The following is a 13,643-nucleotide window of genomic DNA, read 5'->3' as shown; positions in this document are numbered from 1 at the left end:
AGGGGATAGGAGTGTGAGCAAACACTCTCAGCACTGCGTTGTCTTTTAGTCCTTAAATTCTCCTTAAAATCGTTCCCTTGACCTTGTGACAATTTCCACAGAGATCAAGGAAAGGAGTTTAGGGAAAGACAGAGGACTGCAACCTTTCAGACTATTCGACCGAAACCCTAGTGTGTGGCGGTGTTTTTGTACTTCATGTTCAGAGGTCGAGTGTTTGGTGGTGTGTTGTTTGTATTTCCGGTTCAGAGGTCTACTGTGTGACAGTGTTCAGAGGTCTAGTGCATAACAGTGTGTTTGTACTTCCTGTTAAGAGGTCTAGTGTGTGACGGTGTGTTTGTACTTCCTGTCCAGGGGGACAGCGGACTAGAAGGACCCCATGGAGACCCTGGGCCCAAAGGAAACCTCGGCAGGGGGGTATGTGACGTCATGTGTTAGTTGGAGATAGAGATTGTGTGTTTGTGTTAGTAAATGAGAGCGAAACAGAGTGTACTGTATATTCATATATTTGTGTGTGTGTGTGTTTGTGTGTGTGTGTACATGTGTTAGTGATTCAATACAAAGTGTGTATATGTGAGACCAAGGTGTCTCATATATACAAGGTGTCTCTGTTTGCGATCTTATCTCTGTCGTTTCCTTTGTTTATGTTTTGTGGTTTTTTGATGGTCTCTGTGACTTACAATTTTTTTGGTGTCGTTGCCGTGACGATGCTTGGCGATGCTGCAGGGAGTCGCGGGATATCCTGGAGATTCGGGCGAGACAGGAGGACCAGGACATCCTGGACACACGGTGAGGGAGGGAGGGAGGGAGGGAGGGAGGGAAGGATGGAGAGGAGGGAGGGAGGGAAGGTAGGTAGACAGATGGCGGGAAGGCAAGAAGGGAGGCATGGAGAGAGGGAGAGGAGGAAGGGAAGGATGGAGAGACGGCGGGAAGGCAAGGAGGGAGGGAGAGATGAATGAGGAGGGAGGATGGAAGGATGGAATTGCGTTGTACACTTGAGGTACTCCAAGTAGATGGATGAACAAATAAATGGAAAGGGCTATGTTGAACTGGGTTTCAAAAACCTTTTAATGCTTGGACACACTTGGTGCTTCGGCCCACAGTTTGAAATCCACCGATGTGTAGAGTACTTCATTAAGGATGATAAATAACCCACTTCTCTCCTCTCCTCTATTCTCAGGGCACCAGAGGTCCTCCAGGGTTCAGGAACATGTCTGTAAGTACAAACTTCAATTCCAGTTTTTTACAAAATGAGCTGATTCAGCTGGTGTGATTGATCTCTGCTATCTGTCTACCTACATCACGGTCTTCTCTGATCTCCTAGGAGTGTCAGCTGATAACCTACATCCGAGACAACTGCGGTAAGCATCACAAGCATGTGTATCAGAGGCATCCACATATGAACAAGCTTGCTCATATGTGTATATAAGGAGTAGAACGATTTTTACTGTCGCTGGAAACCTTGCTTATGTGTGCTAATATCATGGCCTCACCCTTCACATTGCAAGTGTTGACCTACGTGTGTTCATTTAAAATACAAATTTGATAAAAGTTCAATGCCAATTAACTGTAAATCATAAGCCTTGATTGTTTCTTCAGTGCTTCTAAACAGTCTATTAGACTTTAATCTAAAAGGGAGTTTCAGGTACTGAGAACCATCAAAGCATACCATATACAGAGATAGCTTCAGGAATCAAAGTTCAGAGGACAACAAGTTGTATGTCTGGCTTGTTGCGACAATCCTTCATTCTTATCTATACTCTTTCTTTTGTTTCCCTACAGCCTGCTCCCAAGGTAAGAGTCCCAGTCGTCTGTTTGTGAAGATTTTATCTATGAGAAGGCCTTTTTCCAAGGGAGCTGCTCCATCATAGCTGCTCCTAGATAGTAGCAGGAGAAGGTTAGGGATCTGACCTCTAGATCGGCCCAAGGTGTTGTGAGACCTTAACAGATGTGAGTGATCCTGCCTCACTGATACGACTCGATCCAAACCTCTTCTGAGGTAAATGTGTCAGCCTGTCAGTTCTCTGGAGAAGTGACAGGCTCTCTCTTGGTTGAGATGTTCTGGGATGAATTTTATTGAGGGGATTAAGGTGTCAAATTGTAGAACGTGAAATAGATTAGATAACCAAAAATATACAGAGAACTCAGAGATACATTTGAATAAGTATATATAATAACATACAGTATATATATAAAGACACATACAATTAGCAGTGGAAATGAAAGGTAACCACAGGATGGGGTTTGGGTAAACATGACTATCCATGAGGTTCTTGGTTCTGCTCCTCATTCTCCATCTCTACTCCCCTCAGGCTTTGCATGCCCGGCCTACCCCACAGAGCTGGTGTTCGGCCTGGACATGTCACAGGACGTCACGCCGGACGCCTTCGAGAGGATGCGCTCGTCCCTGCTGGCGCTGCTGGAGGACGTCTCCATCTCCGAGAGCAACTGCCCCACGGGGGCACGCGTGGCCGTGGTGGGCTACAGCGCCCACACCAAACAACTCATCCGCTTCCACGACTACCACCGCAAGAGGCAGCTGATCGAGGCGGTGCAGAACATCGCCCTGGAGCGCACGGCCAACCGACGGCATCTGGGCGCCGCCATGCGCTACGTGGGCAACAACATGTTCAAGCGCGTGCGGCAGGGCGTGAGGGTGAGGAAGGTGGCGGTGTTCTTCAGCAACGGGCCGGCGCAGGACAGTGAGGACATCGTTACTGCCATGATGGAGTACCGCGCCCTCAACATCATGCCGGCAGTAGTGGCGCTCCGGCAGAGCAACAAAATCCAGCAGGCCTTCCAGGTAAAACTCCCTCTCCTAGGATAGGGGAAGGGGCTTATCGTGCAAGGCTGCAGTGCATGTCAGACCCCAGTTGGGAAAAACTGCACTCGACTATCTTGCTCCTGCCTTTGAATGTAAACTCTGTAAATGTAAAAGTTTTTGAATTTACAAATAAAAATGGATTTTAGAACTGGAGTCATGACCCCTGTGTTTCATTACAGGCTGACGACACGGGCAACTCTATCTTCCTGTTGCTTGGCCGCTCACTGAACCTTGCCAACGATCTGCAGATGATCAAGAGCTGCGTCATCTGCTACGGTAAGTAAGCAGCAGAGGTCAGAACTAGGGCAAGACAAAAATGTGAACGTTTATCTTTGACGTTCAATATCATTCAGGTACAACAAGCAGTGAAATTAAATGTTATGAGCTCTGATGCAATAGGAGTCAGAAGTTGAGTGATGAGGTTTAGTACTAGCCTGGCTATTGCCAGACCAAGCTCAATCGTAGATTGCACGTTGGTCTGGGGAAGCTGCTGTCATTTTCTTCAGTACAAGAGGCGTGATCGATGGGCCTAGTTCAAATGACACAATTGGCTGCTTGCTGTCGCTTCCCTGTCGTCTTTGTGTTAAACCAGCCAATAGTGCGCCAGCGGGAAAAGCCAGCATGGTGTCTGGCTCCCACAAAAACATATGGAAATTAGAAAGAAATGTATTGCTCTTCTCCAAACCCTTCTGCAGGGCGAACTCAAATCGCCGGCAGAATGGGCGGGGCTACCCCGACTAGTGTCGTACTGTATGGTCTTCTAACCTTTAGAACGCAAAATTTTTGCACTTTCGTTTAATCAACTGCGAATTTTTCTGAAAGGATTACAGATCATACAAGTCATACGAGTATGTTTACAGATCAAAAGGGAATATGAAAATAAATCATAATCAAGTAAAACAACAAATCCCGCCCCCTCCTCAGACCCCTGCAGGCCTGTGTCTGACTGTGTCAGTATTCAGGAGATCCCCGTGCCCCAGGTCCTGGATGTGGACCTGGCCCTAGTTGTGGACGGCTCCAGGCAGGTCCAGGGTGACCATTACTCGGGTGTCCAGGAGCTGCTTGGCTCCGTGATGGAGCAGGTGGCCGTCAGCCGTCAGCCCCGCCGGGCCGACAGCCAGGCCCGGGTGGCCCTGGTCCAGCAGAGCGGCTCACTCCACTCCCAGGCTCCTGTTCCTGGTCAGCAGGCCGCCAAGTTAGAGTTTGGTCTGCAGACCTTCCAGGGTAAGAGCCAGATGAAGAGCCACGTGCTGGAGAAGATGGTGCAGCAGGGGGGCCCCTCGGCCCTGGGCCACACCCTGGAGTTCACCCTGAAGGAGGTGCTGCTGAACGCCAACAGCCCCAGGAAGAACAAGGTGATGATGGTGGTGGTGGGGGCCGAGACCCCCAGCTGGGACCAGGCCAAGCTTCGCCAGGTGGCTAAGGAGGCCAAGTGCAAGGGGGTAGCCGTGTTCGTGTTGGCCCTGGGGGAGCACTACAACCGGGCCCAGGTGTCAGAGCTGGCCAGCACCCCTCTGGAGCAGCACCTCATCTGCCTGGGCCAGCTGAGGGCCGAGGAGCAGGGCTACGCCCAGCGCTTCATCAGGAGCTACCTCTCCGTACTCAACGGTAAATCATCTAGATTAGCTATACTCGTTTATAGTCTATTATATCACATTATATTATGTTGGAGGACGAATGAGGCAATATTAAGAACATTAATTGTAATTAATATGAGTTATATTGTATTGGACTGAATGATTCAAGCATATTGGGATGACGAGAGTACAGTAAAGCCTAAAGTCGACTGCAGTGCAGTTCAAAAGGTCATGGCTGTATGTGTGTTTTCTGCAGCGGGGCTGAACACTTATCCACCTGTCGCTCTGAAGAAGACATGTCAGCTGATCAACAACCAACAGGAAGGGGTGAAAAACGGGTATGCATGCTACCGTAGTTCGCAATAAATAACAAATATGTAGTTAGCTTTGTGACAATAGCAGCCGAACGATCAAATGTCAAATGTTGTAAATCAAGTCAGACGCTGGCTGCTCAATTCTCTATTCAACAACAGGCTGGCAGGTTTAATGTAGACAGTAATACGATTTGAAACTGGACTTAATCACAGACATCAACAACAGAGTCACAGCCTATTTCTATATTGTAATTCAGTTGTAGTTACATATAATAGTAATGTGATTGTAATTTAACTGTGTGTGCGTGTGCGTGTGTGTGTGTGTGTGTGTGTGTGTAGCCAGGGGCAAGTGAATTTCAATGAGCAGGAGCAGTTTGAGATGCTGACCGGAACAAGGACTGAAACACTGCTGGGCCCGCTGGACCTTGTGGGGTCAGTTTCCAGCGTAGGGGGAGGGGTCCTGTCTGCCAGACCCGAGCCTAACGGTAAGCTAGCTAGCTATGTCATTTCTAAAGTCACCCTGTCAGCCAGTTCGATTTACTATGGATATTTTGTTACTTTCTTAAGATGGATTTGTTCACCTCGGATTGATTTGACACACTTGCTCCACAAGGGTCGCAACTGTTTTGTGGTTCATATTATAATCATTCTACAATTCATCCATAACATATTGGTCTTGTTCATTGACTAACTCAATATCATTGACAATCAGCATGCACTGTATTGCATTTCTAAATCTAAAACTTCATCTTTGATCAAGACCATCCAGAAGATATGGAGCTGCAACAATTTCAACTAGTAGTTTAAAAAAAGAAAGTTTTCTTCCCACTGGGAAGTGGGAATGTATAAGAATAGAACAGCAGAAGCGTTTCCATGGTGTCCGTCTATGAATGTCCTCTAAGAAGATTTCACAGAGGACACAGGAAAATGATCAAACTACAAGATTAATGCATGGCTGAACGCATGCCTCCTTTGCTACTTTGCTTTGCTACTTTGCATGAAAGGTAAACCAGCACTTGATTCAGGAGCAGCTGTGCCGAGCTGTGTAGCTGTGAGCAGGCCGAATGATGAAGCCAATAGGAATGCTACCTTCAAGAGATGTTTTATGTTGATCTTGTCAACATAAGTCCAAGATCAACGCTACGACATTCCAAACGTAGTAGAGAGCATTGGGTCTGGACACTGTCAAATTCCTAAGCGTACAACACATTGGAGCAAGTTTGAGTTTGGCTAAGCTTGTTAGCTAACCAACTATTGAGCTTCTAGTGGATTGGGAATGGGAAGTTTGAAGGGAGATAGTGCAAAGTATTCTAATACTTCCAGAGTTTAGCTAACCTTTGACCAGAACACTTATATTTTAACTAGCCAACCCTAAACTAAAACACCATCATTACGCACCGTAACTCAAACAAGAAGGTCCCTGACCTGCTCCTGAACCACAGCTTGAGTCTGTCAATCTTCTTGCTCAATGTCTCTTCTCGGTTGGTCAACGCTTATTGTTCTGCTTTCAGCCCTGTGTCAGCTCGATTCAGACTCTGGTACCCAGTGTCCTGAATCTGTCCAACGCTGGTTCTATGACAGAGCCGTGGGTGCATGCTCGCCATTCTGGTATGGTGGCTGTGGCGGCAATGCTAACCGCTTTAACACGGAACATGAATGTTTCCAGACATGTGTCACTGATAGTAAGTCTCGCCCCCGAACCCCTCGTTAGAGAGAGAGAGAGAGTGTGTCCCTGCAATGCTTTTCCTTGCACATGGCTTTCTTCTGTAGCCGTCAGTGTTAATTCAAGCAGATGTTGTTCCATGCTGTTTATCTTGCATATCATACATTGTTGAAAGGTTCAGGTTTTTTTTAAGTCAACCCATTAGATCCAGTGAAATGTAGATTTGATATGAGCCAACGTTTGCTGATCTCTGACTCTGACTAATGTTAATGAACTGTATTTTCCGTTACCTCACCCTAACCTTGATAAATATTTATTTTGACTTTAACAATTTGCTTTGGCTTCCTGTTGCTGCATTTCAGGAACCCGGAATCTAAATCTTGTAGGAGTTGACCGCTATCTATGTTATCGCTCGGTTTTACCGAAACATAAATAGTATTTTAAAGTGTTTATTTAATAGTGATGAAGGGTCACTAATGATTTTTTGCTGTTTGTAAGCTTATGTTTTCTCTGTTGTGTTTGACAGTTGATTCCTCCCTACTGGGAATGAGTCAAAGCAAGACTCCAAAAAAGGGTAAGACTCTCATTCATCTACAACACACAACACAACCTTAGACCAACCTGAACACACCTTGCCCTTATTCATCACTGTTGTGTATGTAAGTGGATAGTATTAAGTATAAAGCAGTGAGAGACGGGGAAGATTCATAGCATGCTTTTAATCCACTTCTGTGTATCGTTCTTCCTCCTATCTGGTACATGCGTATTATATGAACAACTCTGGTGGCATAGTGCCACTACCTGGGCAGAATGGGTATTGCACTATACCACCAAACGTGATCTTAGACATAGTAATATATTTTGTTTTTGTGTGTTCCTGATTGTTGTCCTGTTTACATTCTTTAACTCTTGTTATTCTAAATTGTAAACCTCCCCTCTCTGCTCCTCTCACTCCCTACACACTGTCTGTCTGTCTGTCTGTCTGTCTGTCTGTCTGTCTGTCTGTCTGTCTGTCTGTCTGTTTCTGTCTCTCTGTCTTTCTCTGTCTGTCGCTCTCTCTCCCTTGCTCTGCGCTCCAGATGACTGTTTCCTGGGCCAGGAAGTGGGTCCGTGTCAGAACTACACAATGAGCTGGTCCTTTGACTCGGAGCAGAGCGAGTGTACTCGCTTCTGGTACGGCGGCTGCGGCGGGAACAGCAATCGCTTCAAGACGCAGGAGGACTGTGAGAACCTCTGTCTGACCAAGAGCGGGTAGAACCGCGCTCACATCAGAACCACCAGACCGCCCCACCACGGCATCTCAACCCTCCCCTGGTCATGGGGAGGCGGAGCTCGCTGCTGTCCAACCAAAATGCGTTCAAATACATGGTGTACTACAATGAAATCAAAATGCCTTTAAACTGACCATCAATCATCCATCTCAGACACTTGTAGTGTCGTGGGGTCGAAAGACAATTCAACACTGATATATCGTATTGTTTTTGGTCGGAAGTTATAACCACTTATGAGTTGTGAACAAACCGTGGGCCAGCTGTATTTAAACACTTGTGAGCCACACCTAAATTCCTTCCAGACGCAAGTAGGGTGGGCCCATTGCTGTTTGTAAATGGATTTTATTTTTGGCCCATGAAAAGCTTTCAAAATGTCTATATAAATTGCTTTTTATATTTTTAAAGATCTGACACCTGAGACCCCCCCCCCCCCCCCCCCCCCCCCCACACACACACACACACACACACACACACATACACACACCCGAGAGAGTGCCAAGGAGCAGTGGGGACTGCTCCTCAGGTGCAGCTCAGGAACACCCAGAATGTACCCTTAACTTAACTAGACACTTAACACTTAGGACCCCAACCCTTCTCTGGAGGAATCAGAACCAGGGCAGGAGAAGGAGGCGGTTGGGAGGGTGATGGATTTCACGTTGGAACAGTCTATGGAGATGAGGGACATCATCTCAGGTTCCCACCAAGGCCTACAGAAAGCTTCTGCTACCATTTGATCTGTTCCTCTGTGGATGTAAACAGGTCACTGGAGGGGCTGGATAGGCCCAGAGCTTCCCGGGAACCCTCCATAAAAGGGTCTAAAGTCTGGACGACGGGCGGAGCTGAGATCCAGCCGCAAGGGCTTGGTCTGTTTGTTTTCCCCTTCAGGCTCTCGCTATTTGGAAATAAGGGATCACCCTGATGTCCCATGGTTTAGTCTGCCGACCACTTGTGTTTCTTGTTAATAAAATGAGTGTTCCATTGGCGTGATGTGTTTGTTTGCGTTGGTGGCGGGTTGGGTTCTTCTGAGAAGAGCATGGATTTGGAAATGTTCACGCTGTGGAGCTGGATAGAGGACACCTGGGAACAGGGGGAGGTACAGCTCAGAGTAAACTGTCGTCCAAGCAGCCAGACAAGTGCACACAAGATATAGTCTGGATTGTCCACTTAGCTTATTTCCATGCTGACTTGTTCAGCATTATAGAACAGCTTGATAAATGTGCGGTTCATTATTCACTTAAGAAATCTGACAAATGATTAATGATGAAACAGGATTCAGGAAGAAATTAAGGAATTCCCTGGTTAAAAAAGGGTTTATGATGACACATTAAGTCATGACACATTAAAGGTAATTAGACCTTGGCTGAATTCATTCTTTGCAGAAAATACAGGCCTTTATCTATAGTTGGCCTAGCAGTGAATTTTAAGTCATCAGAGTTGACCACAGACAGACACACACAGGAATTGATACAGATAAAAGCAATAAGGAAATTAAAATGAGAATGAAAGGCAGAAAGAGTAATGCAATAAATATAATATGCTATGAAAAACCTTTATTTAACCCAGAGTCTGCAGTAAAGCTAGGGCAAGCCTTTTGGAGAAACCAACCAGAGTAATTTGAAAGTATCCAACAACCCTCCAATGAAAACAATGATAGCCATGTTGATTGCAGTTTTTTTTGCTCATGCTATTAGTAAGTAATGCTTAAGCCTAGTCGAAGATTTGCTTCTAGGATAATGTGTCACATAGCCTAAAACAATCTCATTAAGAATTGTAATAACATTTAAACATAGCTGGTCAAGGCAAACTCGTGTGACTTCTCAAAACTTTTAACTTAAAGGTTGGGTATGGAATTCTCTTTTTTGGCCCTTTTTTGCAAAATAACTTGAAATCCTTATCATAACCCACTTACAGCCACTGAGTTAGAAGTACTGACATGAAAATTAAACCAGTCAATCATCTGTGGAACGGGCAGGGCTCGAAAAACTCCAGCCAATGATTTCCAGAACCACCGAGTGGCATTGGACAGTAAGTACGTCAATCAAACGGTCGTACTGCACTCCCCCTCCCCCTCCCCCTCCCCCGCTCCCCGCGCGTGACCCCTTCGTGCACGTACTCAACTCTTGTGACCCAGAGCAAGCTTCTGTTTGTTGTTATCCTGCAGTAGCTACTGGAGCTAGCTAACTAACTAATCCACATATGGACCTAGCACTAGAAGACAACCCTAAACTCCAACCTAGCTCGCCTGGCTCGCTCTGGCGCATCAGTGTTCGCGCTCGTGCATGTCAGAGTCAGCGTTGAAGGAGAGGGGGTAGGACCATTTGAGTTGTGGATTTTCAAAATCTGCTGGCGTTTGCAAATCTCATACCCAACCTTTAAACAAAGTGAAAGTTGTCAAAACGTAATTTGTTATCTTATGATACTTGTTTAAAAGTATCCATCACACACACACACACACGCCCACCCACCCACCCACCCACCCACCCACACACACACACACACACACACACACACACACACACACACACACACACACACACACACACACACACACCGTGTATTTCTCATATTAGTTTGTATTAGCCATATTGTCCATCTCCGGGCTCAACAGCTGCTGCAGCTCTGCCCTGAAGGTTTTGAGGTAGTCTGCTACAGTCAGCCAGACAGTCAGACATAGTTAGAAAGATAGACAGACAGCCGGATGGTTGCATGCACAAACAGGCACACAAACAAAGACAGACACACATAGTTAGATAGACACACACACACTCACGTTGACCATGTCCTATAGAGCAACTCTACACTCAAGAAAATTGGGTATGCAAGCGTCGAGCGAGAGAAGTCCATCTTTTCTAACGATTCAGACAAGTCTTCTACAGTTTACTTGACTGTCCTAATGAGCAACAGTGGTTTGTCTTTATTCAAAGCAAAGTAGACAATTCAGTTTGATAGTGAAGCTGTATGATTGTAAATTATATCCTTAGTTTAACATCTGGGTTGACACATCTGATCCAAATACAGATGGCTGACTGAAAATCCAACCAGGAATTCAGACGCTCTCTGGAGTCCGACAATAAAGTATAAATAAACATCCAGCAACCAATCAGGATTTAATGGGGCTGAGGTGTGGATGAGATAAAAGCTACTAAACCCAGGCAAGAAGACACAACAAGATTTACAGCCAGAGCTCTGGGCCCTGCTTGGTGTGTTGTGCTTGGCGGAAATGGACCCACCACCACCACACATGCAAAGTAAACAATTTGATTGGCTGCAGGCTGCGTCTACAAAGACTACTCCCCCATAGTCAGACACGCCCGCGGTCATCCGTCGACACATGTAGTAGTGTGAATACGCCCAAAGGGGAGTCCGGCCAGGGCCGGTGTAAGTACCATATCGGCTCGGCTTCCAGATCGGCTCGGGGTCCGTCGTCTGCTGATTACGTCACACAATACGCTATCTACAGCAAAAAGGTTTTTCATGGCTTAAATTAAAGAGCCTGTAATGATCTTTCATTTTGAACATAGACCATTCCCAACCTATCTGTATGGATAGTTTTCTTCTAAAAACAAAACATCCCTCGGAATCATCTTGGCTGTTAAGATAAGCCGTCCGTGTTGCCAGATTGGGCACATTTTCAGCCTGATTTGGCTACTTTGAATCACGTTAGGCTGGAAAAACGGGACATATGCCCAATCTGGCAACACAAACCGAAACTAGACATAGACCTACTCGCGCTCACACATGTGCTCGCTGTTGCCTCGTGGTTGCTATGACTACAGCCAGAGCTACAGCACAAAACAGCCAATCACAACTGTCCGACGTACAGCCAATCACAATGTACGCCCATTCAAGCGTACAGCCAATGATATTGTGTAACGTAATCAGCAGACGACGGACCCCGAGCCGATCTGGAAGCCGAGCCGATATGGTACTTACACCGGCGCTCGGCACAGGCGACCTAGGCGATCGCCTAGGGCGGCAAATGTGTATGGGGCGCCCTCTGGTGGCGCCCTTAATTAATTAATAAAAATATACGCTACAAGCTAAATTAAACCAAACATGTTCCCAAATGGAACGGAGAAGTACGGAAGAGGATTAGGGCCACACATGTAAAAAAAAAAAATATGACTTTATTCTCAGAATTCTGAGAAAAAAGTCAGAATTTTGACTTTAATCTCAGAATTCTGAGAATAAAGTCAGAATTCTGACATTAATCTCAGAATTCTGACATTAATCTCAGAATTCTGAGAAAAAAAGTCAGAATTCTGACTTTAATCTCAGAATTCTGAGAAAAAAGTCAGAATTCTGACTTTAAAGTCAGAACTACAGGTATCTGTAAGGACCAACCTCCGTGGGAGAGACACTTTGCTTTATGCAGTAGGAGGAAACCTATGGAAAGCCAAGAAGGCCACAATCCGGCCCTAGAATGGCGCGGTAAAAGTGCACGTCCCATAGCCAACTCACCAAGCTCACCAAGTCCAGTATTCAGAATTCAAAGCATTTATTCACAAATACGTTCTATTTTTTTGACAAGCGGAGCCGACAGTCCTGTGCAAGTATGCAAATTAGCCATGTGCGCCAAACAGAAGATAGACGCAATGTATAGAACTGATTGTTGTGCATTGTTGTGGATATGTAGGCTGGTTAGTTGTGGTTGTTTGTGGTCTAGTGAAACAGCTTTGCCTTGGAGTTGGAGAAGTTGGAGTGATTGTGTGAATGTGCGAGAGAGAGCGCACCTGCCGTGGTGCTGTTGGGCTTGTTGTGGGCTTATATGTGATCAATGATGTATCTGTCTGATCGTATTAGCTGTAGATGGATGGTTAAATAATGTCACAAGATCAGTCATACTGCAGGCTCTCATTTGCAAATGCACTGATTGTGTGCCCGTCTCCGATATGCTATATACCTGGCATTTATTCAGTTCATGTTCTTCTGAGTGCGCAAGAGCGGTGCCAATTATTGTCGTGTTTGCATTGTAATGCACAACTTTGCCCCTCCCTGTTATAAAATAACGTGCATCCCAACAACTTTAGCCAATGCAGGCTCCTATTGCTTTACCAGTGTGTTTAACGTGTGTGCGTGTGTGTGTCTGTGTGTGCGTGTGTGTGTGTGTGTTGTCATGTAGGCTATAGATATAGATTGATTGTCTTGGCTTGCTTGCATCCATGACATATTGTAATGTTATGGCCTAGCTGGCTACTGCATAACAATCTGGGGATGAGGGCATCCCCGAATATTGACGGGTATTTCGCACACTGCCATCTCAATATATAGCCTAACATATACAAATATATCACTGTACTAGACACAAATGTATTTTCCACTAGCTAGTGGTGGTCATTACATTATAGTGAAACTAGTAAAGACAACACAGCTTTATGTTACGGCGAAACATGGAGGCACTGCAGCTCTAGTCTCGACAATGCGTTACTTTAGTCTGGTATTTCTCTTCACTGATTGGTTAGACAGCCTTCAAACTTAGTGGTCAAGCAAAGAAGAGGGAGGGCTCGTTCTGCATACCTAATAGCCGGAGTGAATAACTAATAGCCGGAGTGAATAACTAATAGCCGGAGTGAATGACTAATAGCCGCGGCTATTAGTCATTCAAAACCGTACGGAATCCGTACGGAATTCTTGCCAAACCGCAATTCCGTGCGGTTGGCGCGGTAACAAGGTTACCGCGCCATTCTAGGGCCGGATTGTGGCCTTCTTGGCTTTCCATAGGTTTCCTCCTACTGCATAAAGCAAAGTGTCTCTCCCACGGAGGTTGGTCCTTACAGATACCCGTAGTTCTGACTTTAAAGTCAGAATTCTGACTTTTTTCTCAGAATTCTGAGATTAAAGTCAGAATTCTGAGATTAATGTCAGAATTCTGACTTTTTTCTCAGAATTCTGAGATTAATGTCAGAATTCTGACTTTAATCTCAGAATTCTGAGAAAAAAGTCAGAATTCTGACTTTTTCCTCTGAATTCTGAGATTAATGTCAGAATTCTGATTTT

General features: G+C 45.6%; 1 protein-coding gene across 5 annotated transcripts in view; it reads left to right on the top strand.

Annotated features, from left to right (window-relative positions):
* LOC132466987 (collagen alpha-6(VI) chain-like) overlaps positions 1–8,628 on the top strand; it is a 39,642-nt gene extending 31,014 nt beyond the window's left edge. For 4 of the 5 annotated variants that reach the window (XM_060063979.1, XM_060063976.1, XM_060063977.1 and 1 more), the window contains 13 exons: positions 352–414; positions 724–786; positions 1,178–1,213; positions 1,322–1,358; positions 1,780–1,791; positions 2,310–2,800; positions 3,001–3,097; positions 3,746–4,429; positions 4,655–4,736; positions 5,052–5,197; positions 6,224–6,394; positions 6,902–6,949; positions 7,455–8,628. In XM_060063979.1, the coding sequence (XP_059919962.1) occupies positions 352–414; positions 724–786; positions 1,178–1,213; positions 1,322–1,358; positions 1,780–1,791; positions 2,310–2,800; positions 3,001–3,097; positions 3,746–4,429; positions 4,655–4,736; positions 5,052–5,197; positions 6,224–6,394; positions 6,902–6,949; positions 7,455–7,630 (2,106 nt within the window). In that variant the 3' untranslated portion in view covers positions 7,631–8,628. The remainder of the gene's footprint in view (positions 1–351; positions 415–723; positions 787–1,177; positions 1,214–1,321; positions 1,359–1,779; positions 1,792–2,309; positions 2,801–3,000; positions 3,098–3,745; positions 4,430–4,654; positions 4,737–5,051; positions 5,198–6,223; positions 6,395–6,901; positions 6,950–7,454) is intronic. The other variant, XM_060063978.1, reaches the window with a different exon arrangement.
* Positions 8,629–13,643: the final 5,015 nt, after the last annotated feature.

This window comes from Gadus macrocephalus, chromosome 11 (genome assembly GCF_031168955.1).
Source record: "Gadus macrocephalus chromosome 11, ASM3116895v1".
Classification (NCBI taxonomy): Eukaryota; Metazoa; Chordata; class Actinopteri; order Gadiformes; family Gadidae; genus Gadus; species Gadus macrocephalus.
Note: the sequence above shows the minus strand (reverse complement) of the source record. Positions and strands in the feature narration are given on the sequence as shown.